Here is a 25085-nt window from a genome sequence, read left to right on the forward strand (position 1 = left end):
GCGTCAATATGTCTTAAATAAAGCCACGTCACACCGATCCGTCCCGACTGAGACATGAGGAATACATCTCTGCGTACCCTTGCACGCAAAACGCCGGGGAGGTTTCCGGAATTCTTTTACACACACGGTTATCTAATTTTCTCTATCTAGTCAAAAATAGAATGCAATTTGTTCAGGCGTCTACATTTCGTCACTTCACCATATGTAACTCTGCCATGCTATTTGTGTCTAGTCGGATGAATGAATGTACGTATATTACAGTCAATGTGTAAAATCATCCAATGTCAAAATCGGGTTCACTTAGGCAATTTATAAAAAGCTTAAATATTTTCAGTCATTTTACAACTTTTCCTTTTATTTAGACTCAAATTATTAAGAAGTTCAAAAGAGAGTAAAAACATCACAATAGACTAATTATACTAGGATTACAAGAAAAAATAAAATATACATTGACTTTTCTTTTGTTTTAATCCTATAATTTTCAATCACTGTGTGATGAAATTTAGCACCAACATTCGTTATCATAATAACATATATGGACTTATTTTTCAGTCAAGTTGGCGTTTAGTAAATTGCCTAAGTGACAATTTCAGTCATTTTCAGACTGACTGTACACAAGCGCAGACTTGATATCATTGTAATAAAGAGCATTGCTGTGTCATTTGAGCACAATTAAGCTTGAAACGTGGAGAATTGATTGGACTCAAACGCATTATTATTTTATGAGTCTGTTTGACCTTAAAGAAGAAGTGACGAGAGGATCACCCAGTGACAAGTATCTGGCCAACAAACAACAATAAATGTCCCCTTCCTCTCTTTATGAAAGGTTGCTCTTACTAAAAGGAGACATCTGTGAAGAATTGTGTTTGATAATAGAATTAGGCGCTAAGATTTACTCTCGGGAGCATAACCAGGGTCATTCTGATCTTTGGCCGAGATCCCAGTCACACATCCTCCAGGCGGTGCAAAATGCGCATGTGGTTGTGATGAATATTTTAGTTACACAAAAGGACTTGCTGAGTTTGTTAAAAGGATCGTCACTGGTGTTGTGGCAGCATGTGCTTATCCGTGTACATATTTGTGCGTGTATGCTTGCGTGCATTCTAAACCTCTCAGGGAAAAGACGGTCATCCTTGATAACAGCAATGCAACCATACTATGAAACTCATAAAGGTACGACTCGTATGAGTGAGCATCTTCCCGAGGCAAGGGAGTTCACTGACTATAAAAGTCCAGTTTTCGCCCTTGTCCAACTCTGCTGCAATTATGGGGTTTTATTGTGGCCGGACTAACGAGTCTATGTAGAGTCCAATCAAAATGGCGTAACGAAATCGACATCCGGTTCGTAAAACAACATGGATTTCAACGTGCAGACTTCGGTCGACTACAGGATTTGCAATAGATGTGTACCGTCAACTGGGCGATGACACATATTTTCCAAATCTTTTCATGGTTTTTAATCAAGGTGCTCGCGTGATTTGATGCATTTCACGAGGTAAGACTCGTTTTATTATAATATATAGCTTGATTATCGATCAGATCGTCTTGACTGGGCGCCGCCATTTTGTTTGAAGCAAATGCAAGTGATATGAGAGGTGGAATCTAATTGGTCAATAAGAGGGACATAGAAGGGACATAACTCATAATTGACACTAGTGGCGCTACGATCGAGCCCGGAAATATCAGCCTAATTCCGCAAGGGTGAAAACTGGACTTTTAGAGTCAGTTAACTCCCTTGCCTCGGGAAGATGAAGAGCGAGTGAGTTGGAATTAACGCTGCTTTAAACAGTGTTCCAGTACTATCACGGCGTGTCACCTTAATGTGGAAGGAAAGCCCGAAATTATTCAGGTCTCAGACGTTTACCACTTTGGCGAAACCCACGAGCACGGGTACGGTGCTGACAAACCTAAAAAGTTGATCGGGAAGAAACGGGGTTTGAACCCACGATCATAGGTTTCTGGCGTGCCAAAGGGACGAAACTCTGCCCAGCGAATTGAGGCGCGGCAGACGATTGGGTCAACCGTGTCACCAGGACTCGCAACCCTCTTGTCAAATATCATCTGAACCCGTCAAGATCCGGGATAAAAGGGTATTCAGCAACCCATGCTTACCGTTAAAGGCTACTATGTAAAAGGCGACTAAAGGGATCGGGTGGTCAGGCTCGCTGACTTGGTTGATGATGCATGTTATCGTATCCCAATTGCGTGGGTCGATGCTCATGATATCAATCACTGGATTGTCTGGTCTAGACTCGATTATTTACAGACCGCTGCCATACAGCTGGAATATTGCTTAGTGCGGCGTAAAACAACAAACAAACAATAACATTATTTAATATTATTTATCCTAGAAGGTATCTAGCGTTGTAGCATTTTCGCACTGTCACCCTCACAAAAACAAGCAAGAAGTGTCAAAATTAACCAAAGCGCGACAATGGGACAACGCGACATTTTGGCCATTTGACGCATTGTCGCGCTTTGGCACCTTTTGCTTGTTTTTGCCAGGGCGACAATGCGACAACGCGACAATGTTCCTTCTAGGATTCCATAGATTAGCCATCTTAAATAACCGACTGTATATATACAGAATGGAGCTAAACAGCAGGGGGTATCGGAAGATGTGGCGTTGCGTGAATGGGAAAGAAGAGTCCGTAGTGTTGGCTTATTGAAATTGAAAACGTGTTTCTAGTTACAGGTTTTCCTCCCAAGAAACGTCGTTGTTTTCTGTTGCATTATTGATTAGTGCACCGCGTCACGGGACTAATTCACTAGCTACGTGATGTGTTTGTTTGTTTTTGCTTATTTACGATCCGTGAAATTAAAATGTTTTTCAGTGCTTTCTGTCAGTAACTTTGTTCTTTGCGAGTGATTGCTTTCTTCTTTTGGAACATTTTAAAGTGCTTGGTTGCAGTTAATCAGATTAAACACGTTCTTATAACCACTGAGTGTGGATTAAGTCAATAGTATTTACGTTAGATTACGGCGTGCCATCTTAAACAAGTGTACACTATTATGCAGCTCACAAGTACCCTTCTACGCACATAGCAAGACCCTGAAAAAGCGGATCCTGACAGCTAAGGGACGCAACTCTGAACAGCGAAATAGAGCGCCTTAAACCATAGGGCGACCTTATTATCATGGTCCTCAGGGCTTATACACAGAGTTGGAATACGGCTGTTCTGACGGAGCAATCCAAAGGTTGAAAACAAATTTCGAATCGATTCAGCTCGCTGCGAAAATGCAGGTTAGAGTTTCGACACATGGTGCACCGTCCGCTCGTTAGACGACCCATGGTTCAAGATCACCAGTACTGCAGCGGCATTCAATCCGTTTCTTTCCCAACCTACTCATTTTGTGCTGTAGGAGGCAGGTCTGCTACATCCATGAGTGCTCAGATCACAGTGATGTAACGGAAATTCTGTTCAGAATGGCGAGAACCCAAACTCAAGAATTTAAAATTTATATTAATATAATCATTAAAGATTATTAATATTGAGCAGCCTAGAACTGTTATCACGTATCTCCAGATGAACACGGTTTTACCAGCTCACGTTGCCTACACTCGTATACGTACTCGGTGGGGAAGACCATTCTGGTCTCACTACATCATGATGCTTTCTTTAGGACAGTCTCATCAGTTACCTTGACGTAAACAATTTCTTCGCTATAACAAGTTAATTTTTCACCATTAGTCTTGTATAGCAGCATTATTAATGTCAGACCGACATGCGTTAAATACACGTTTGAACGACGTGGTATTTTATCAGCACTTATGTTTCGATATATTTATGGAAACCTGTCATTGCCGCCTACGTGCACGAGTCGTTCAGCGCCTGATCTCTGCGCGACTTAAATTAAATCCTGATTTTATTTATTTATAAGGGAGTAGAATGAAACGAAAATAACTTGCTCGTTGCATCGTACATCTACCCATTAATCCCGACATTACCGTTAACGGTGAATTCTTCCAGACAAACAAGTCATGGATATATACCATACCCCTAAAGACTATTCGTCCTGAAGGGCATGAGTGAGCCATTCGTTTAATCCGCTGTAATTCGCCGTGCAGAGTTGCGTCCCTTATGTGTACCAGGATTTGAAATCTATGTGCGTGTGTTCGAATCCCAAATTTACCCTGATGGTGTTTCTTGGTTGTCAGCACCACAAACATACATCTGGGTTTCACCAAAGTGGTAAGCATCTGGGACCTGCATAACTTCAGGCTTCGTTCCATATTTAGCCGTGATATATATAAAATACTGTTCAAAGCAGCGTACCGCTGTTAATAACCCCTGGGACTTGCCACACGGCGAGGAAGTCCCAATCAACAAATTACTTTAATAGAACTATATTCGTGACATGGCGATCGTGAAATGTTCCACTATAGCAGATGGGACTTGAACTGCTCAGTCGATATATGCGTCTCATTTCGTTAAATTGCATTCCATAGTCATCTTCCAGAGGCAAGAGAGTTAACTGAGTTTAAAAGTCCAGTTTCAAGTATTTGCAAGTTGTGTCCGTTCTAAGCCTCTCCTTTGGACCAATCAGATTCCACCTCTCGTATCACTTGCATTTGTTTCAAACAAAAATGGCGGCGCCCAGTCAAGACGATCTGATCGATAATCAAGATCTAGATTGTGATAAAACGGGTCTTACATCGCGAAGTGCATCAAATCACGCGAGCACCTTGATTTAAAACATGAAAAGATCTGGAAAACATCTGTTGACCACGAGCCTAGTTCGGCATGGGTGAAAACTTATCTAGTTAGTTACCTCCCTTGCCTCGGGAAGATGCCCATAGTCGCCGAAGGATCTGTTTGTGCTGGGTTCGAATCCTAGATTCACCCCGATCAATATCTGATCAATATCTGTGTTCTTGGCTTTCACCGACCGCCTCCGTGGTCCTGTGGTAGAGCGTCCGCACGGAGAGCGGAAGGTCCGGGGTTCGATCCCGGGCCGCGTCATACCAAAAGACGTTAAAAGATGGTACTTGTTGTTACCCTCTCTGGCGCTCGGCATTAAGGGGCTAAAACAAGGACTGGTCGGCTCGGAGTCAGTATACTGTGTCTGAGTGGGGTATTCATGTTAAACTGCGGCGTGGTATCTCAGTGAGCTAGCACTATAAATCGGCATCAGTCCGGACTAGAACAAGCAGCCACACAAACACATACTCGTACATGCACGTCGCTATATAAGTGCAATAATCTTGGACGCGACGTTAAACCCAATTTCACCTCACCTCACCTTGGCTTTCACCACGTGTAATCACTTCCGGCTTTTCCGGAAGTAACTGTAACACTGTTCAAAGAGGAGCAAAATCCAACGCTCCTACTCTCACATAAGATGTCGTTATCCTTCAGATACGGCGGATGCGTGTCGTAGTGCGTTCTCTGTCGTCCGTGTCATTGTTTGGGAAATCTCATTATTTTGAAAGGTGTGAAGAGACTTGTGTTTATCACCACCAGGTTCATATCAATTTTCATGGGACAGATACATCTAAACATCTGGTTTAGGCTGACTGGTTAATCAGACTCATTGGAAATGCGGTTGGCATCGTGGGTTCGAATCCAGGATCGCCCTGATTATGTTTCCAGGTTTGTCAGCACCATACTCATGTTCTTACATTTCACCCCAGTGGTAAACGTCTGGGACCTGCATCACTTCGGGCTTTCCTACCACATTAAGCTGACACGCGATGATGTAACTGGAATACTGTAAGTGACCTTTGAGCAAACTCACTCAGATGTACGGCTCAATGTCCCTAAAATTTGATTCCTGAAAAGAATAGGCAAATCTGTTGGCATTTATTAGATCATAGATGTTCCCACATGTTGTAACAAATCATTGGTCATATTTTACGTTGGGTCCATTTGGATACATTCCCATTCCATGACACAAGCAATGTTTCTCTGTTCCACGACTGTCGTAAATCCATGTACAACTAACTTAATGTGTAGTGCTGCAGGGTCCTTCACGAATAGGTAAGCGTGATCCATGTAGTAAAACGTATAGTCCATGACTGTCCCAGACATAGGTTACAAGTACCTCTTTCATGTCCTAGACATAGGTTCCACGTACCTCATTGCTGTCCTAGACATAGGTTCCACGTACCTTATTCCTGTCCTAGGCATTGGTTCCACGTATCCAAATCGTGTCCTAAACACAATATCTATGTACCTCATTCCTGACCAGACATAGATTCCACGTACATCCTGTCCTAGACACAGGTTCCACGTACCTCCTGTCCTAGACACAGGTTCCACTTACTTCAGTCCTGTCCTAGACACAGGTTCCACGTACCTCAATCCTGTCCTAGACAAAGGTTCCACGTACCTCCTGTCCTAGACGGGTTCCACGTACCTCAATCCTGTCCTAGACACAGGTTCCACGTACCTCCTGTCCTAGGCAGGTTCCGCGTACCTCAATCCTGTCCTAGATACAGGTTCCACGTACCTCCTGTCCTAGGCAGGTTCCGCGTACCTCAATCCTGTCCTAGATACAGGTTCCACGTACCTCCTGTCCTAGGCAGGTTCCGCGTACCTCAATCCTGTCATAGATACAGGTTCCACGTACCTCCTGTCCTAGACACAGGTTCCACGTACCTCAATCCTGTCCTAGACACAGGTTCCACGTACCTCCTGTCCTAGGCAGGTTCCGCGTACCTCAATCCTGTCCTAGATACAGGTTCGACGTACCTCCTGTCCTAGACACAGGTTCCACGTACCTCAATCCTGTTCTGGACACTGGTTCAACTTTCCTCAATCCTGTCCAAGACATGGGTTCCATGTACCTTATGCATGCCGCACATAAAGACTGCAAAGTTAGAGACCCAATTTCGGCTTGTACAGCTGAGCGTGTCACTCTGTCCCAGTCGGTAGAATCGTATCCCACGCGCTCACCCACAAACGTATCCCACGCTCTGACCTCAATCACAGACCTAGCATGTAATAGAGGGAGTATTGCTGACTACGACATGAAATATCAAGCAGTTAGCTATTAATTCAAAAACGGTTTGTCTTTTAGAATCTCTAACCACGTAGTACACGGAATTCAGAAGATACAGTTTCGTCAAAGCGTCTCTCTTTCAAATCAACTGACGCGACTTAAACTGGTTTCACGTCGTTTCAAATACCCTACACGCTCATTAACAGGAACACTGGCGCACGCACTCCGAAAAAACATACGAGTTGATGGACAAGTACACTCATCTAGAGATACCGATGTGTGTGCTTGCTCACGCGGCGTTCATGTTGCCGCCGAAACTGCCTTAATTAGTTTTATGTTAGGTTTTCGAGAAATGACTGAAAGCAGTCGTCGATATTTGGAATTAAGGTAAATTGGAAAAAAGATTAAACCCGTGTAACCTTTGCGCTTGACAGTGATTTGAAAGATACATTTGCTATTTAAGCTTTGAAGCTCGGACACCGAATATTGCATCAATATAAAGGTTGCGTTGGCAACTTTCACATTGCCATTTCAGCACAATGAGTTTCATCGTCGTTACAGTTTCCCATCGACATTGGAATGAATATAGTTTGACGTTAATGGCGCACCATTGATGTAATAGGCCTGTATAATTCATTGCGGGGAACAATCTAGACATTTGGTGCAGTGGTAGTGAGTGAGCTTTTTAACAGTATTCCAGTTATATCACAGAATGTCAGCTCAATGTGGGAGGAAAGCACGTAGTGATGCAGGTCTCAGATATTTACCACTTTAGTGAAACCGACGAGGGTATGGCGCTGACAAACCCAGAATAATCGGGGCGAAGCGGGATTCGAACCAAAAATCCTACGTTTCCGGCGTGCCCATTAAACGCAACTCTACACAGCGCCTTCTACGACTGGGACACCCGTGTCCCCAGTGAACGATGGAGCTTAGTTAATGTCAAAAGATATCACCTACATCTTCTAAACAGGAAGAAAGGAAATTACAGGAAGAGAAGTATTCCTTCTTAGTGCTTCATCGACGAGAAGTGAGTGGACTGTTTGGCAGTAATGTTGATTGTCTATCATACGATGCTCGAAAGTGAACAAATTCTACTTCAGAAGATCAAATTTCAATAAGAACACTCTTCCTCAACATTCATACTAAGTTGAAATTTCAAGATAATCATCTTGAAATTCAAGATAATAAGTTGAAAGTTTCAGATTATAACTTGAAAATTCAACTTAGTAACTATCTTAGTTGTTTGAAATTTCAACTAAGTAGCTTCAAATTTCAAGAATAATTTTTTTTTTTAAAATGGCCCTAAAGGGCTTCCTTAACATGTCCACGCCTACACACTTTTAATGTCTCAAACTGTTCTGTGATGACTGTTTACTGAACGTTTTACACAGCTGAATGCAAATGTTGATTTTTCATAAAATGAAGAATAAATTGCAATAATTATTAGTTATACACGTTGTAGAATCATGAATCAGGATTGGTGTGTGTTTAATTTAAAATGGGCACCTGTTTACAGTTCCTTTGGAAATCATTTGTTGCATTCTTTTATTGATGTACACAAATGCGTTTTCATAATTCTGCACAACTTTATGTCTGAACATAACAGGTAGGCGTCATATAATTACGACGAACAATTATGAATCGTAGTTTGAGTTAATAACACGATTACAAATTCAGTTTGAGGTGAAAGTAAATCTCAATTTCTTTTAGCATGTGAAATATGTGTTTTATAAGATCTGGAAAACATCCCCTTAATCTTCGCCCACGGTGCCACACCATCCTTCACTTCAAAGAACTAATTTACTTTCGTGTTGTTTATTTTTTATCTACCAAAGGTAATTCTTTTATCAGTGGTTTGATGAGACAGCGAATACATTTTGGTGAGCCTTCTTACACATCTGCAGCTACCAAAGGACGCTTTATGTCTGCCCAAACTATTTGATTCCACCTTCTCCTAACGCCCAAGTGGGCATATCCAACTGTTTGCAGTGTACTGTTGTCAGTTTACTTTTCATCGCGTCACGAGATCGACAGACGAGATGCACAAACGAGACGGCCCGTTCAGTCAGATAAGATGTCATTTCCTCTCCAGAGGACTGCTACAATTGGTTTCGTTTTGTCGGGGTTTTTTTTACGTACAGAAAATACCGGTAACGTAGAATCATTATTGTAAAATTGAAAGCTCTTTTGTGATTGCGTGGACATTGATCAGAGCCTCTTTCCGTTGCGTGGACACTGATCAGAGCCTCATTCCGTTGCGTGGACATTGATCAGCGCCTCTTTCCGTTGCGTGGACACTGATCATAGCCTCTTATCGTTGCGTGGACACTGATCAGAGCCTCTTTCCGTTGCGTGGACACTGATCAGAGCCTCTTTCCGTTGCGTGGACATTGATCAGAGCCTCTTTCCGTTGCGTGGTCACTGATCAGAGCCTCTTTCCGTTGCGTGGACATTGATCAGAGCCTCTTTCCGTTGAGTGGACACTGAGCAGAGCCTCTTTCCGTTGCGTGGACATTGATCAGAGCCTCTTTCCGTTGCGTGGACATTGATCAGAGCCTCTTTCCGTTGGTTGTCGGTGAGACCTGGTTGTTTGGGTGGCTGAGAGAATGAATCAGTGTGTTTTAACGCTGAAGTCAGCCGAGTTACAGCTTTATCACGATGGCTTGTTGATGCTCGAGTATGACCAGTTACACAAGATAGAGAATGTACGTCACAGTTATACAAGATACAAAGTACATCACAGTTATACAAAATAGAAATGAACGTCACAGTTATACAGGATATAAAGTACGCCGCGGTTATACAAAATAGAACTGTATGTCACAGCTGTATGAGTGGGCAGGGTGTGGGTGACGTTTTATGTTGTTACTTGACACACTAGAAGACATATTCTCGTGAAAAGTATTACTATCGGAAAATCAAGTATAAATTGTAACTGACATTAAAGGGTTAATATAGCCGAACAGGTCTGCTGATGACAGGCTAGATTCCCCAGGCACATGGGCTGGTAACATAGTGTTGAAAACAGCTGCAGGTCTATAGTACATATCGTTATGATCAAAACAACCTGTGCTGGCTGCAAAGAATACCACAATCAATTTCGTGGTTACATGGCCATTATAGCAGACATCTGAAGCGGAAGTAAAATATCGATATTCCCCTGGAGGAAGACCTGACGTTTCCATATGTTGTCCTGTATGTGAAGTCTTCGTCCCGTCACGACTGGGGCTTGCTTGATGACTGACTGACTGAGTCTGGTTTTATGCCGCTTTTAGCAATATTACAGCAATATCACGGCGGGGGACACCAGAAATGGGCTTCACACATTGTACCCATGTCGGGAATCGAACCCAGGTCTTCGGCGTGACGAGCTAACGCTTTAACCACGAGGCTACCCGACCGCCCCGCTTGCTTGGTGAAGTAGTTCTTACAAACTTTACATAATGCTGCCGATATGTTGTATAAAGTACCTTATTATTTCATATCAGGGCATGGAGTTGAGAAAGAGGGAGCTTGGTTTGCACAGCAGTTATATGAATGGATCTGAATATTTGATTGGCACTGTAAGCCAACATGCCCTGGAATTTGCACATACCCATTTCGGTCAAGCAGTGTAAGGTGGACGTGTTCTTTTCTCATAATGTGCTGACAATCAATATTTATTTCTATAGAGGGAATCTAACGCTGAGTTTATGTTTGAGATTAATAATGCAGACCTTTAAGAGTATTTACACGTTTTAGCAATATTCAACCGATTACGCGATGGTTGATAAAAATAATTCGACTCCGGATTTCGGAGTGACGAGCGAGCTAATATATTTAATATCTAAAAGTCACCATCATCAAAAATAAATACACTGAAATAGTTTGTGATGTGTTGCCATCACTACTGGAAAAAATAGCAACTGCCACAAATGTAACCACACCTAAATAACTACATTACGAGTAACAACGTGTTTACATGATGCAACACGGAGGCAGTTTCAGGAGAAAGAATAAAATTTACACTAGTGACTTAAAGGTACGCTTTTGGAGCAAAATATTTATTTATTCTTGGTTCTCATAAATGTTTACTTTTTTAAATCGATCTTATTGATTTATGTCTATTTTGTATTTGGTTCTATTTGACAAATCGTATGATAATCGGTTAACCATGATATCTTAATCGAATGTTGAATGTTGATGCCAAATGTGTATACAACTTAAATAAGATGAGCAATAACGTTGCACATGTTGGTGTTTTTACACAACATGTAATTAAAATGTGTACAGTAAAACATTAAAAATTTCTGCGTCCCAAAAACGAAGCGCACAGTGTACCATTCGTCACCACTCGCCCCTTTCCGTAACCTGCCCGGCTTGTCCCGGAATAACACGAGTTGGTCACGAATGACAATGTACGGAGAATGGGAGATAACCCCTTCGGGCAACAGAATGTGAGACATTATATGGCGCTTCGCACAGTAACGACGCATGCACTATGAACATTTATCGATGTAATACAAGTTGATGAAAAATGTCGGCTGCCTGACGCTGTCTTCGAGACGTGGGTATATAAATGGTTCTGTTTATGACTGTTTATTGTTAGATATATATATATCCACACTGTCTTCTGCAATACTACCTAGCACTGACCGCGGGGCAGATTACAAAGGACGATCTGTCTGTATAACCTTTAAACTGTCATTTAATCAGATTAACTCACACTATTGGAAATAGTTCATTTCTTATTGTTCACAAGGTACTCGGCTGTAAAGACCTTAATTTGTCCTATGCAAAAGGGATACCAACCTTGAAATATAACTACCATCGTCAATTCTTCAGCGCGCCATGGGCTGAGTGTGGGTGCGAATGTGGGTGTGGGTCAGGCTGTTAGGGGTGGGGTGCAAAGTCCCCTTCTGTTGTTTTGAAATATACTAATTATTAATACAGGCTTATCTAGTGACTGGTCATGCCACGTATATAGAGATTGTTAGCCGGGTGTTGTTTCCTATCGTAAATACGTTCTATTAGAAATAGAAATTGTATTATGCGAGTTAGTTAGCCAATGTTAACATATTACAACTCCATAAAATAAAATGGTTAGATTCACTTTTTGCATGCAACGAACCCATGTTTGTTGACTTGTTATCACAAAAAGCACCTCTCTCTCACTCACTCACTCACTCACTCACCCAGATGTCGTAATCATCTCATCGCAAATACAGGCATTTTCTGAATAAATTTTCGTGCAAAACGAACTCTACAACCACGATGGAAGACATGCAATTTGGAAGTTACAAATTTGCACTTCAGATTGTTTACAATCCCCATCCTTCCGTTTAATGACGAAATGGGAAGGGGGGCCCACGTTTTGATTAAGTCATGACGATGTACACACGCCAGTGATCTAATACCAACACGTGCCAGCCACCGAGGCGAGATACGTCTTCCACGTGGGTGACGACTACAACTTCCGTTCACATGTATACAAATTAAACGTACATTATAAATTTAACAGGTTTCACATCGACGATAACACAACTCAAAATTTGGGTATCTGATCAAAAATAGTCTGTTTCTATTGCAAGGAGACGAAAAGCCAAAAAAAACTTCTCAGGCTCGACGATCTCATCTCCCCGAGGTAAGATAGTTAACTGACTTTAAAAGTCAAGTTTCCACCATTGCCGAACTAGGCTGGAATTCCTGGGCTCGATCGTAGCACCACCAGTGGCTGTTACGAGTTAAGTCCCTTCTATGCCTCTCCTATGGACCAATCAGATCCCACCTCTCGTATCACTTGAATTTGATTCAAACAAAATGGCGGCGCTCAGTCAAGACGATCTGATCGACAATCAGGATCTATATTGTGTGAAAAGGGGTCTTACATCGCGAAGTGCATCAAATCACGTGAGCAAGTTGATTAAAAACTTGAAAAGATTTAGAAAATATATGTTGACAACGAGTTGTCGGTGCACATGCTGTACAAATCCTGCAATCGATCGAAATCTGCATGACAGTTTACGAACCGGATTTCGATTTCAGTTCGCGAGTTTGATTGGACTATGCATAGACGCGTTAGTCCAGCCCAATTGTAACTCCATAATACCAGGTGGACACAATTTTATGGATAATAACTTCTTTAATACTGTAAAAAGCGACGTTTCGGTATAGATCCTTATACCGTTGTCAAGCAAGAATGAGGGACTTATTACAGAATATATATAATATGTGGAGGATTAACAGTAGGAGATTAACAGTAACAATGATTGCATATATGAGTGGGATATCATAGGTAAGGTGTTGACAACAAGGGGATAATACTGTCACAACACGATGGACAGAGAACACATAGGTGGAAGCCAATGGGACATGAAGCCATTTAAACAGGATAAGTGATTATTGCTGGATGAGTTCATAGTAGGCGGATGGGATGAAATAGCGTTGATCTCTGTTGATTGATGGCTTGTGGCGGCGAATGTGGATTGCTTCTGTTTATTTTATTTTCGTGAAATCATGGAGGTTGTTGGAGAGGATTTGGACGTTGTCCCAGTTGATGTTGTGATCAGGACAGTTGTTGATATAGTCCGAGATGGCTGATTTACTGTCGGATTTAATGGTGGAGGTTTTGTGCTCCTTCATTCTGGTGTTGATGGGGCGGGATGTTTCACCTACGTAAGATTGTCCACAGTTGCAGTCAATTTTGTAAAATTACACCTTTAGGCTCTTGGGGTTTGGTTGTGTTCCTGCCGTTGGCTCTTAGCAGGGTCTTGATGGGGTTGGAGCTGGTGAAGTGGGTGTCGATGTTGGCTCATTAAAATCAGATCTTAACTTTGCTTTGCGGTAGCGAGAACTGAGATCTGATGTTAATGAGATTGTGTTTGAGGAGGCGGCTGATGATGTGGGAGGCTTTTTCTATGAACGGAAGGGCGATGCGGAAGGGCGCTGATTCGGGTTTAAGGGTGGCAGTTCTGGGTGTGGGATGGAGTACAGAGATGATGACTTTGTCGACGGGATTGGATGGATGATTGTTGAGGTGGGTGAAGACTTGGCGGGGGTGTTCGATCTCAAGTTTGGGGCCAGCAGACGAAAGGTTGATGGCTCGTTTGGTGAGGGTAGAGACGATGCCAGTCTTGGTTCTAAGGGGGTGGATGGAGTTGAAGTGGATATACTGGTCGGTGTGGGTGGGCTTCCGGTAGACACTGGTTTGGATTCTGTTTGTTGGGCTTCTGGAGACGAGGACATCTAGGAGGGGTAGTTGGTTGTCCTTTTCTGTTTCGATGGTGAACTGTACTCGGGGGTGTTGTTGGTTAAGATGTAGTAGCAGGGTTGGGTTTTGGCCTTGTTTTGTACCAGCAAATAGATTGGATGGTGATGTGGTTAGGGCTTGCTGTTCGAAGTAGGTCATGTAGATTTCAGTAAGGATGGGAGAGAGTGGGGACACCATGGGTAGGCCGTGTATCTGTTGATAGTACTCGTCGCCCCAGGTGAAGTAGGTAGACGAGATACAGGCGGTGGTGAGGGCGATGATAGATTCAGTGGATAGGCTGGTTTCAAGAGAAGTTTCAGTGATGCAACGGCGGAGAATTTGCAGAGAGTCATCTATGGGTACGAGGTCTAGAGGTCTAGAGGTGAAGAGGTCTACTACGTCATAACTGATGATTTGATCTGGATCGGTGATGTTCTTGTGTTTGGATCAGAAGTCCGTGGAGTCAGAGATAATACCAGCCTAGTTCGGCAAGGGTGGAAACTGGACTTTAATAGTCAGTTACCTCCCTTGCCTCGGGAAGATGCGACGATCTATGATCGTGTATTATTTCACAATTTGAGGTTTACAGTTGTATCATCTTGTGTCGATAAGATAACATGGGCTAACAGATCTGTCAAACTTTGTCCGGAGAGAATACTAAGAAGGAAAGCTGAAAATTGAGATGATTATGATTTAGGCGTTAGATGCATAGTTAATTATTGATTGCCCTCAAACTATAGTAATTCACTGTCGCAGGGCTTTACAGAGTCATCTTGTACTGTTGGAAGTAATGGCATTAAAAAATGTACAACAACCCTCTACGGTTGCGAACATATGTCTGCCATACTGATTATGATGTAATGGTGGCACGGGTGACCCAGTCGTCAAGGCGTCGCGATTCGCTGTGTAGAGTTGCGTCCCTTGGTCACGCCAGGAAACTATGATCGTGGGTCGAATCACTGTTCTCCCTGATTATGTTTCTACGTTTGTCAGCACCATACCCGTGTTCGTGGGTTTCACCAAAGTTGTGATCAAACTGATCAAATTACTCACTCACTCACTCACGATGCATTGATTAAAACCATACACGTGAAGATCCGGGTTAGAATAGATCTTCAGCAACCAATGCTTGCTGCCTAGCGGGATCGGGTGGTCAGGCTCGCTGACTTGGTAGATGCTTGTCATCGTATCCCAATTGCGTAGATCGATGCTCATGATGTTAATCACTGGATTGTCTGGTCCATATTCGATTATTTACAGACCGCTGTCATATAGCTGGAATATTGCTGAGTACGGCGTTTAAAACAAAGAAAGAAATATTATAACCATGAAATTATAGGTATACGTGTTTGTGTTGTTTGGTGAAGAGCGACAGGGGTGGGGATACACGTGACACTATGAAAACAATGACTAAACCAAGAAAAGGCCAATGGATAGATAAGTGATGTGAAACGTGACAAAAATTGCGTGACACGTGGTACTTAATTAGTAAAACAGTGACGCCGCTGATTTACAGTCAAACGCTAACTATATTGGCCTTGTAGCTCGGCGCCATCATCGTTTATCCCAGATCAAAGTAGTCAATAAACTGATGATTTATTCACAGAAGTATTGACACGGGGATTACAAGGTCACTCGATAGTTAACCAAATGTGACCGGAGATGCGCTTCTCGGCCGTCAAGTACATCCTCATCATTCTAAGTCCTCCCCAGATTTGCACAGTCACTACTGTGGGTGGCCGCATTGAGATGGTCAAGCAGGAAGCACAAACAGGCACTGACCATCAGCCCATTGAGGTCACGGACAATCCACAGTGATAATTGACCAAGATCTCGTGTGTACTGGAATAGCTATCTCATGGGATGATGATTCTGAGATGAAGATTGGTTCACTCACTCACTCATTCACACAGAGAGAGAGAGAGAGAGAGAGAGAGAGAGAGAGAGAGAGAGAGAAAGAGAGAGAGAGAGAGATAGAGATAGACACACACACAGAGGCAGTAAAATTGACTGAGAGAGGAGTTTGACCCCTCCCTTTTAAAAATGCTGGATCCGCCCTTGTTTGAAATACATATCAATCAGCGACGGATACCAAAATTGGTATATGGTTTTACGCCACCTTTACCATTATTCCAGGAATATTACGACAGGGGACACCCAAAATGGGCTTCACACATTGTACCCATGTGAGCAATCGAACCCGGGTCTTCGGCGTTACGAGCAAACGCTTCAACAACTAGCACCCCCGCCCCCAAAATTAGATATTTCTTTTATATCTAGTCATTTTTGACACGCACTGCCTATTACCATGAGACGTCACAGATGGAGGTGAATCTTGTGCTGAAGTTGCCAGCGTCCTGGAAACGATATATATAGCAGCATGGACAAGAATAGTGTTTTTGTGCCAATTACAATGCATTCCCAATTTGCTATTATCAGAAACTGTCTTGTTATTCAGTGTTCTGGGATAACTCAGATCATCGCATGAGTAACAACGGCGTATACATGTTTATTCGCGTGTGAACTTTTTGTGCTGGGAATCGCCATACCATTAAAAATTGATCTCATTTTTGTATTTGTGTGATCGTATCGTAATGTATACAGATGAATTAATATGTGAATGTGTGGATTAAAACGCTCCCCTTAGCAGCATTGAAGGTAATACTCAGCGTGTCAGCTTAATGTGGACGTTTCAACCAAGTGAACGGTGCTGACAGACGAAGGATCATAATCGGAGCGACTCCTCAAGCAACTGTTCCTGGCACGGCACAAGGAACAAAATCGTGTCAAACAGTTGTGACGTCGAGCAATCTGGCCCGCGGAAGGTCGGTGGTTTGATCCCCTAGCTGCATCATACGAAGAAACGTAAAATAACAATAGTTACTTGTTGTTGCCCTTCCTGGGACTCGGGGATAAAACAAAGACTGGTCAGCTCGGAGTCCATAAGTTGTGACTCAATTAAGTGTCCATGTTTAACCTCAGCGTGTTATCTCTGTGGGCTAGCAGTATAAAACTGTCATACATCTGGACTAGTACAAGCAGTGGTAAAAATGCATTAATTTTGAACGTGACTTTAAGTAGAAGCGACAAAACACTTTCCATAATCATATGATAGACATGATATTTCTGCTATAGCAGAGTCCATGTTACGACTAAGGTCGTTAATATCTTAAGCCTGTGTTTATGAATCCATATCGAATAGTGATGATAACAGGTGTTCGTGAAACGACGAGTGTATCCTACACCGTCACAAACACATGCAAAGGCAAGGCAATTGTTCACCTGAACAAACACGGTAAAATATCATAATGTCAAAACAGGAATATGCATCAGACATCACATTTGTCACTGATGCGTCAAATTTGAAATGTACTTCAAATGTCTACCATAAATCATTTTGAAAGGCCTTGAATTTTGTAACCCTGATCAAAATACTTTCCAACAAGATTCCTTGAATCGTAAAAACGCCATTTCACCTCACTTCCAATCATCAGCACTGCAAGAATTCCAATTTAAGTTTCATAATTATGTTTTTAAGTCAACCACGTTCCTGAGAACGTGTTCGATCAAATACATTATCAACAAAACTGCATTGATTTGAGGGGGCGGGATTAGTCGGGTGAGGTTTCGTTTTTCAAATATTGCCTCGCAGTAAAATTGTACAACCGCTTGAACCATTAGGATCACCGAGCGCATTCGTGATGTAACCATTGCAGCACTGCGGTTATCATCTGTCCCACTCAGTGAGATCAGGGTTCAGATAACTGACGCTGTATCGCGATATCAGTGTGCGAGAGCAATTAACGAATTGACTCGCGCATTGTGTGAGTATTATCCTACACAAGCTAGGGGCCAAACTGTATTTAAAAACAAGGAATTAATCCCGTGAGGTATACATGGAAGTCCCAATATGTCTTTTATGCCATCTCGTCCATTGGAACAGCTTCCTATTATTGATTAATGATGTGGCTTATAAACACTGATTAAAGATAATATGCGAGAAATTCGAACTGTATCACGTATCCTCTGATGGACGCGGTTTTAGATTTGTTACAACAAATCATTGGTAAGGTTTCATCTCAGACCAGCTGGCCTAGCAACGTAACACCTCTTGGTTATGACCCCGATTGCCTACCGTCATCTGGCTTCTCCCGTATGCACTCGCAATGTACATACGTTCTAACATCCCAACGTCTCCATCCTCATTGTGATTCAAAATGTGACGAAAATTTAATAATCTGATAGCATATTTCTCTATACAGCAAACAACGGTTATAACGAACACGCTTATAACGAACTGACGATATAACGAACTTACTTTTTTGGTCCCGACTATTTGCGGATGTTATGCTGTATATATGCTTACAACGAACTACGTTTATAACGAACTAAAATTAGTAGTCCCTTTGAGTTCGTTATAACCGTACTTTACTGTATTTACATTTCAAAACGTTTTCAATAATGCTATATACTCTGTGGTATGACCTTCACACGTACGGGTTCGTGTGTACACCATCTGAAGATATTTCATGTTGCCTATCTTTCAGGGGCATGCCAGTTAAATTTACCTTATTATTTAGCTATTAAGTATTTCATGTGCAGTCAAGAACCACATTTTTCTTGTAGATATAATGCAGGAATACAAACGAATGCTCCTCACATAGGAACACTCTGCTATATGAGTTAATATTTAACGTCGCACCGAGAAAGTGTCAGTCTATAGCCATCCACTGAGCTATAACAATGACAGCTGCATTTCAATCTAATAAATGCATTTTAGTAAACAGTCATATTTGCAAGTAAATATACGTACATATGAGACTGCCTATATTTCCAACACAACCTTTTTGAATGAACTTTGAATTCTTCAGCTAATGATGTGCTTGGCGAACTGCAGGTTGCCTGGCATGACGTTGATGAATTCACTGACGCATTTCCTATTCAAACTTATATCTGTTTCTCTGAACTTGCGTCACCTATGTAAGGCTACAGTTTGTGAAGTCAGTAAGAGATATCTCCATGTCGAAATGAAGGGGACTCGAGTCTTTCCGTCTAAGCCCAGGGCGGTTTTCATCTGCAACGCCTGAAGGGGCTTGAGAGATGGACGATAGTCCGTCACTACTCTTTACCTTCTTCAAACAGCAAACTCGCGGGAATGGGCGGACAAGAATAAAACTGTTTTCTATACTAGTACGTGCTGGGAATACAGAGTATTCGTTCTATGGCATTGGTGGCAGTTTGAACATATCTAACCTCTGCATTCCCTCTCTCTGGTTTATCAAGACAATTCAGGACCAATCATGTCACTTTGGAATGTCGAGACATCACAAAACTATACATGACGGGTTGGGGTTTAACATGTACACTGGAGATCTTTGTTTAGAGGTTGCGAGAACTTAGATCTGATTTTAATGAGATTGAAAAAAAAGAGAGTATTCCGAGTTTTATTATGTGATTAAAATTGAAATAACTTGTTGTTAAATTGGATGATGTCTATTTAATCATCACTCATTCCTGAAACAGTTTGTAAAAAGTAACCAGTGCCTACGTAATTTTGTGTAAAAATAAATTGGTTCAATGAAGATTGGGGTAAGAAATGAATGTACAACAACATGACCTCTTCGATGTTTGAAATGTTGTAAATTGGTGCCAAAGAAAGCAGATTTATTGATTTACAAAGATAAGATGTCTAAGACATCAATCAGCAGTTGTGTATCATGCGAATTTGCTTTAATTTTTTAATTTGTTAAATCAAATTTTATTTTAAAAAATAAAACCATGTAAATGTATTCTTTGAGCGCTGACTTCATTTTGGGGATGTAATATCGATGTTTCAAATGAAAATCAAACATTTGATGAAATCAACTTCAAGCAATAGTTTGTTCATCAGGTTATAATATGAGGCTTGGATAACGTGTCTTCAAGAACTATTTTTCCATTAATTAAAGTGATACATGTGAATGTGAGTGTTTTGTGCTATCCCAATAACCTTAGATGAAACGGATGTAATGATTGATCCAACTATTGATGCATCGTAATTGATCCTGGACCGATGACTTAGTACACTGATGGGTACAATGTGTGAAGCCCATTTCTGGTGTCCCCCGCCGTGATATTGCTGGAATATTGCTAAAAAGCGGCGTAAAACCATACTCACTCACAGAGTCACTAATAAACTGAAAAAGAAAATACTGTGAATCGTTTTCGTTTCCAATCGTTTTGATCCACAATATACCTTGCTTGAAGAGACACATCGTATCCATTTAGAAAGGATTCACCATACATAAAGACACATCATACCATAATGAGACCACTCACGCTCCCTCACAACATCCCCCAGCTTTAAATGAGTGAGTGAGTATGGTTTTTAGCCGCTTTTTACAACATTCAGGCAATGTCACGGCGGGGGACACCAGAAATGGGCTTCACACATTGTACCCATGTCGTGACGAGCGAACGCTTTAACCACTAAGCTACCCGACCGCCCCTTCCCCCAGCTTTGTGTTGTCTGGGGTCTGGTGGACATGTTGGATTTCTAATAATACAAGTAACTGTTCAGTTTGTTGGTTTTTTAACACAGCAATATTCCAGCTATATGACAGCAGTCTGTAAATAATCGAATCTGGACCAGACAATCCAGTGATTGACATCATGAGCATCGATCCACGCAATTGGGATACGAGGACATTCATCAACCCCGTCAGCGAGCCTGACGACCCGATCCCGTAAGTCGTCTCTTACGACAAGCACAGTCGCCTTTTACGGCAAGCATTGGTTGCTGAAGACCTATTCTTCCCCGGATCTTCACGAGTAGGACAATGGTAGAGGTACAATACACGTGCCTCTATGGGAATAGCATTGCACTAATGTTGTAAACAATTCTAATATTATTGAAACAATAATAGCCAAATGCCACCTCTAGTGATGTCACATATTGTATTGACGCACGGGTCAACGATTATTAATATCCTACATGGCCATATCATGTCCTGCCGTTTGCACATGCAACTGCGTTAAGGAATAGGTATTGAGGCCCGTGCGTACATCAGTTGTAAAGCTATTCCATGACATTCTAAATATAAATGAAGCTGTATGTTCATGCCTTTAAGGACATCAGTTCAAACCAGATCGATAGTACATTATCTACAAAATATTTTATCAAATTAGAGCCACAAGACCCGTTCCTTTATCAAAAGAAATTTCTGATGAAAGCAGAGTACATTAAATGCTTCGGTATTCGTGACCCCAGGCTTGTCTATATTACATGCTTGGCTACATTTTAATCATTAATGGTGTAGTTTGGTTAGTGGTTTAGTATGTCAGCCATCAGTTTATGTTTGACATTTCTTAACTTATAATGATTTTCAATAAATAAAAGCCACAAATCGCTTTCCTGAGTCATAAGAAATCTCTGCTAAAAGCGGAGTCCATTTTTATATTGCGTATTGAATGGTGAAGGTCGAATTTCCTTGCAAACCAGTTTGCGGTGTTGATCCTATAAACAGATTACCTTGGATCAGTAGTAGCCGGCATCTTGCTGGGCAGACTGAATAATATATACTGGAAGAAAGTGACCTTTCACTGAAATAAAAGAACAAAATACTATACAGCTGAAAAATGACCTTTCAAAATTTAATCTAGAACAATCATTAAAGCCTTCCAAGTGTTGCTCGATATAATTTCTAAAAGATTTCTGATCGGGTTTTTTTACTTAATTACACTTGAATAATTTTTTATCATACAATGAGCCTTATACAGAAAAACAAGAAGTGACTAGTCTCCTAAAGACCGACACAAAAATAGTTGACGATGGGTGATCCATGACTTGATAGAATTAAACAGATGGCTCAGAGCTTTCCTTTCCTATCATCAAATTATGAGTTGGTGGGTGGTTGATACAAGGCGTGGAGTGGGCGTGTCTGTCTATGAAGATCATATTTATGAACAAGAAAACGCCATAATACCTAGCCTAACGTCTACTGACGTGACTGAGTTTTCATGACGGTTTTACCTTTACACCCAGATTTTAACAAGTACCGTGGATCTGAAGACCTGGCAAATCCACTTAGTCAGAATATCGTTCTCGGGGAGGCGTGGGAAGGACTGACGTGGCAAAAGCTTTCAACTCCTCTTCAAGAGGTTGTAATACATATTCATGTTATGCGCTAGAGCTTTAACATAAGGAAACTGAGTTTAGAAACTGACGCGCTTCTAATAGATCGTCCGTGTGATGGCCTGGCCTCAGAACGGTTTTAGTATGTAGATGACAGCAATCGTTACAAATACCAGTGACACAAATTGGAAGAGGTAGATAGCAGATTGTGACATTCTGGCATTTACTAACAAACTTAGAAGAGTGGGTTCGATTTCACACCACCCATACTCAATAGCCGCAAGGGTCAATTCTGCCCGGCGAGCCGTAATTAGATCCTATCGCGGCGGTGTGTGTCGCTGTTGCTGACGTCATTGCAGTCGTCGAACCACACACGAGAGGGTCACGAGAGGCTGGGCAAATCATCTTGTGCTTCTAAACCTTGTTTGCCCTTCGATGTGCCATCGATCCTTCTGCCGTGGCCAAATTACGAGCTTCTGCGCGCAGCGACAATCGCTCCTTGCCTCAAATCGAACGTCTGAAGGTGGTTTTGCCATGGTAGCACAAGCAAATCACCCCCACTTTCATCCCGAGAACATATCCCCCTCCAAAACGGAAGTACCACGAAAGGTTCTTGTAATATGTCATTGGCTGGCGTGTTTAGGGCACATCACCGTCACTACGCCTTAACTTGAATAATGCTACTTTATTCTTCCAACATACACACTATATGGAAATAACGACAACTGCTGTATGACACATTCAGCCCAACGTCTTCTGAAAATCGCAAGAGTGTCTTCCAAGCTGGTAATGTCACGAATGGACGCGTGTCAAGTAAGCCTCATCGACATGTTTACCGCCGTTCCTCTTCAGAGTGAATTCCTTTTTGACATGTTTCTATAGGACGGGACATTTCCCGCGAATTGCTTTTCAACTCATGTGAAGTTTCATTTCCAATCATCTTCAAAACAATTTAACTTCGTTGTCACTGTCTGGTCTGGGCTTACCCAAAGTCAATGTCTACGGGCTTGTACATTTCCCCTGTACCCGCCCCGATATTAAGGACTTGGACGTGGATCATATAAACATGCGTTACAATCGATGAGGTTTATCCGCTAGGTGGAGGACGCAGAATGTGCGTGTCCTCCAAAGCTTCCATAACCGGAAGTACTTCCGTTTTCATCAATCATGGCATGAAAATCCCCTGCCAAGCGACATCTGTTTAACAGTAACCGGTCATTTCTCACATGTCTGCTTGTTATCGGATTTTATGATAAAATATAAAGTGTTGATACTCTAGTCGATGGTTTAATGGCCTAAAAACCCAGACAAGTGAGTAACCCATTGTCTTGTATTGATGGAACATATAACATACCCTAGGTAGAGCTAACCTCTGGCTAAGGTATATGTTAAGGCACTGCAGTCGACTTTCTGCAAGGCCAACTTGAAACTTGAATAGGACACACAGAGCCAACGTACAAATTAAATTAAGCATGTTATAAAAGAGCCAGAAGCCCAAGGCGTGAAGTATAAGGTGATAAAACCATTGATTTTTGTAACGATTGATGCCGATACTGATGTTCCTTTAATATTTCAGAGATTATTCGAGATCGAACCGGATTTAGTGCAGACTTTTGATGCCTATTTTGGTACCTGTTTGGAAACTGGCGTTCTGCCAATATTATGTTTATTTAGACTGTACTTGACATTTGGTTGGATAAGAACGAAAACACAGGAATAGTGTGGAGTAGGCGCTAATCCCAATGTAATTGGCTCGTATGCAGTATACGCATGAGAGGGAACACTATAGTTTACGTAGATTCATAGGGTGAGCGAATATTGTTGACGCCGAAAAAGTAAATTTGCCTCTTTACGCACCAATACAAACCAAGGAATATCCGATAGGGGGTTGGAAGTGCTCGATATAAATTGTGTATACCTGAATATAAATTTAATCGGATTATATTCTCGGGAGATATGAACATGAAACGGATTAAAGTGTTTATTATAGATAGCACCTGACTTAAAGACTTAAAATAGGCGGATAAAAGAAATGAAGATTGCAGTACCTAGTATTGGATGTGTTTGGGGATCAATTCGACGTCTCCTGAATCTGGTCATCACTCTATTTTCCACCTGCGTCCACGATTGGAAGGATGAAGCTGTGTTATCAATACATGGGCGGTCGAATCGTCTTGTATGTTGCGCTTACCAAAATAAGTTTACCCATAGTTTAATTTACAATTCCCTTACACTCCATTATTGTCAGATATTTATAATATCATATTTCTAAGCCTGACCCGTGAAGATCCTGGGAAGAATAGGTCTTCAGCAACCCATGCTTGCCTTATAAGGCGACTGTGCTTCTCGTAAGGGGCGACTTACGGGATCGATGCTCATGATATCAATCACTGGATTGTCTGGTCCAGACGCGATTATTTACAGACCGCCGTAACATAGCTGGAATATTGCTGAGTGCGGCGCTAAACAATAAAAAAACAACTATTTCTAAACTGGGACCTACATCTTAGGGTACATCTGTTCTGTATGAAGTCCTCAGACATATGTTAGATATGTTATTAAAAGGGAAGAACTTTGGTCCCGGAACATGGCATAGGCATGTCTGTATTAACAGCTTCTGTGGACTCAAGTGTTCTTTGCCATTAACCTACATGTATGAAGGAATTATGCCGCAGGCCATTTACGACCAGTAATCAAAATCTGTCAAGAAAAAAACCCAAGATAATCAGGCATTGATCTTGAAACGAAATTGATAAATCTGCGTCACTGTCCGTTTATCCCCATGAAAGGCTTGTC

The 25085-nt window shown here is 41.8% G+C and overlaps 2 protein-coding genes across 2 annotated transcripts in view; one reads left to right on the forward strand and one right to left on the reverse strand.

Moving 5' to 3' along the window:
- Window positions 1-25085, forward strand: part of LOC124140041 (synaptotagmin-7-like) — a 444395-nt gene that overhangs the window by 87185 nt on the left and 332125 nt on the right. The window lies entirely within an intron of this gene.
- Window positions 13748-14335, reverse strand: LOC124130598. Its single transcript, XM_046493693.2, has one exon. It carries the CDS (start codon window positions 14333-14335, stop codon window positions 13748-13750), a length of 588 nt encoding a protein of 195 aa, XP_046349649.2.

This window comes from Haliotis rufescens, unplaced genomic scaffold (assembly GCF_023055435.1).
Source record: "Haliotis rufescens isolate VD_foot unplaced genomic scaffold, xgHalRufe1.0.p SCAF_5, whole genome shotgun sequence".
NCBI classification, from domain to species: Eukaryota; Metazoa; Mollusca; class Gastropoda; order Lepetellida; family Haliotidae; genus Haliotis; species Haliotis rufescens.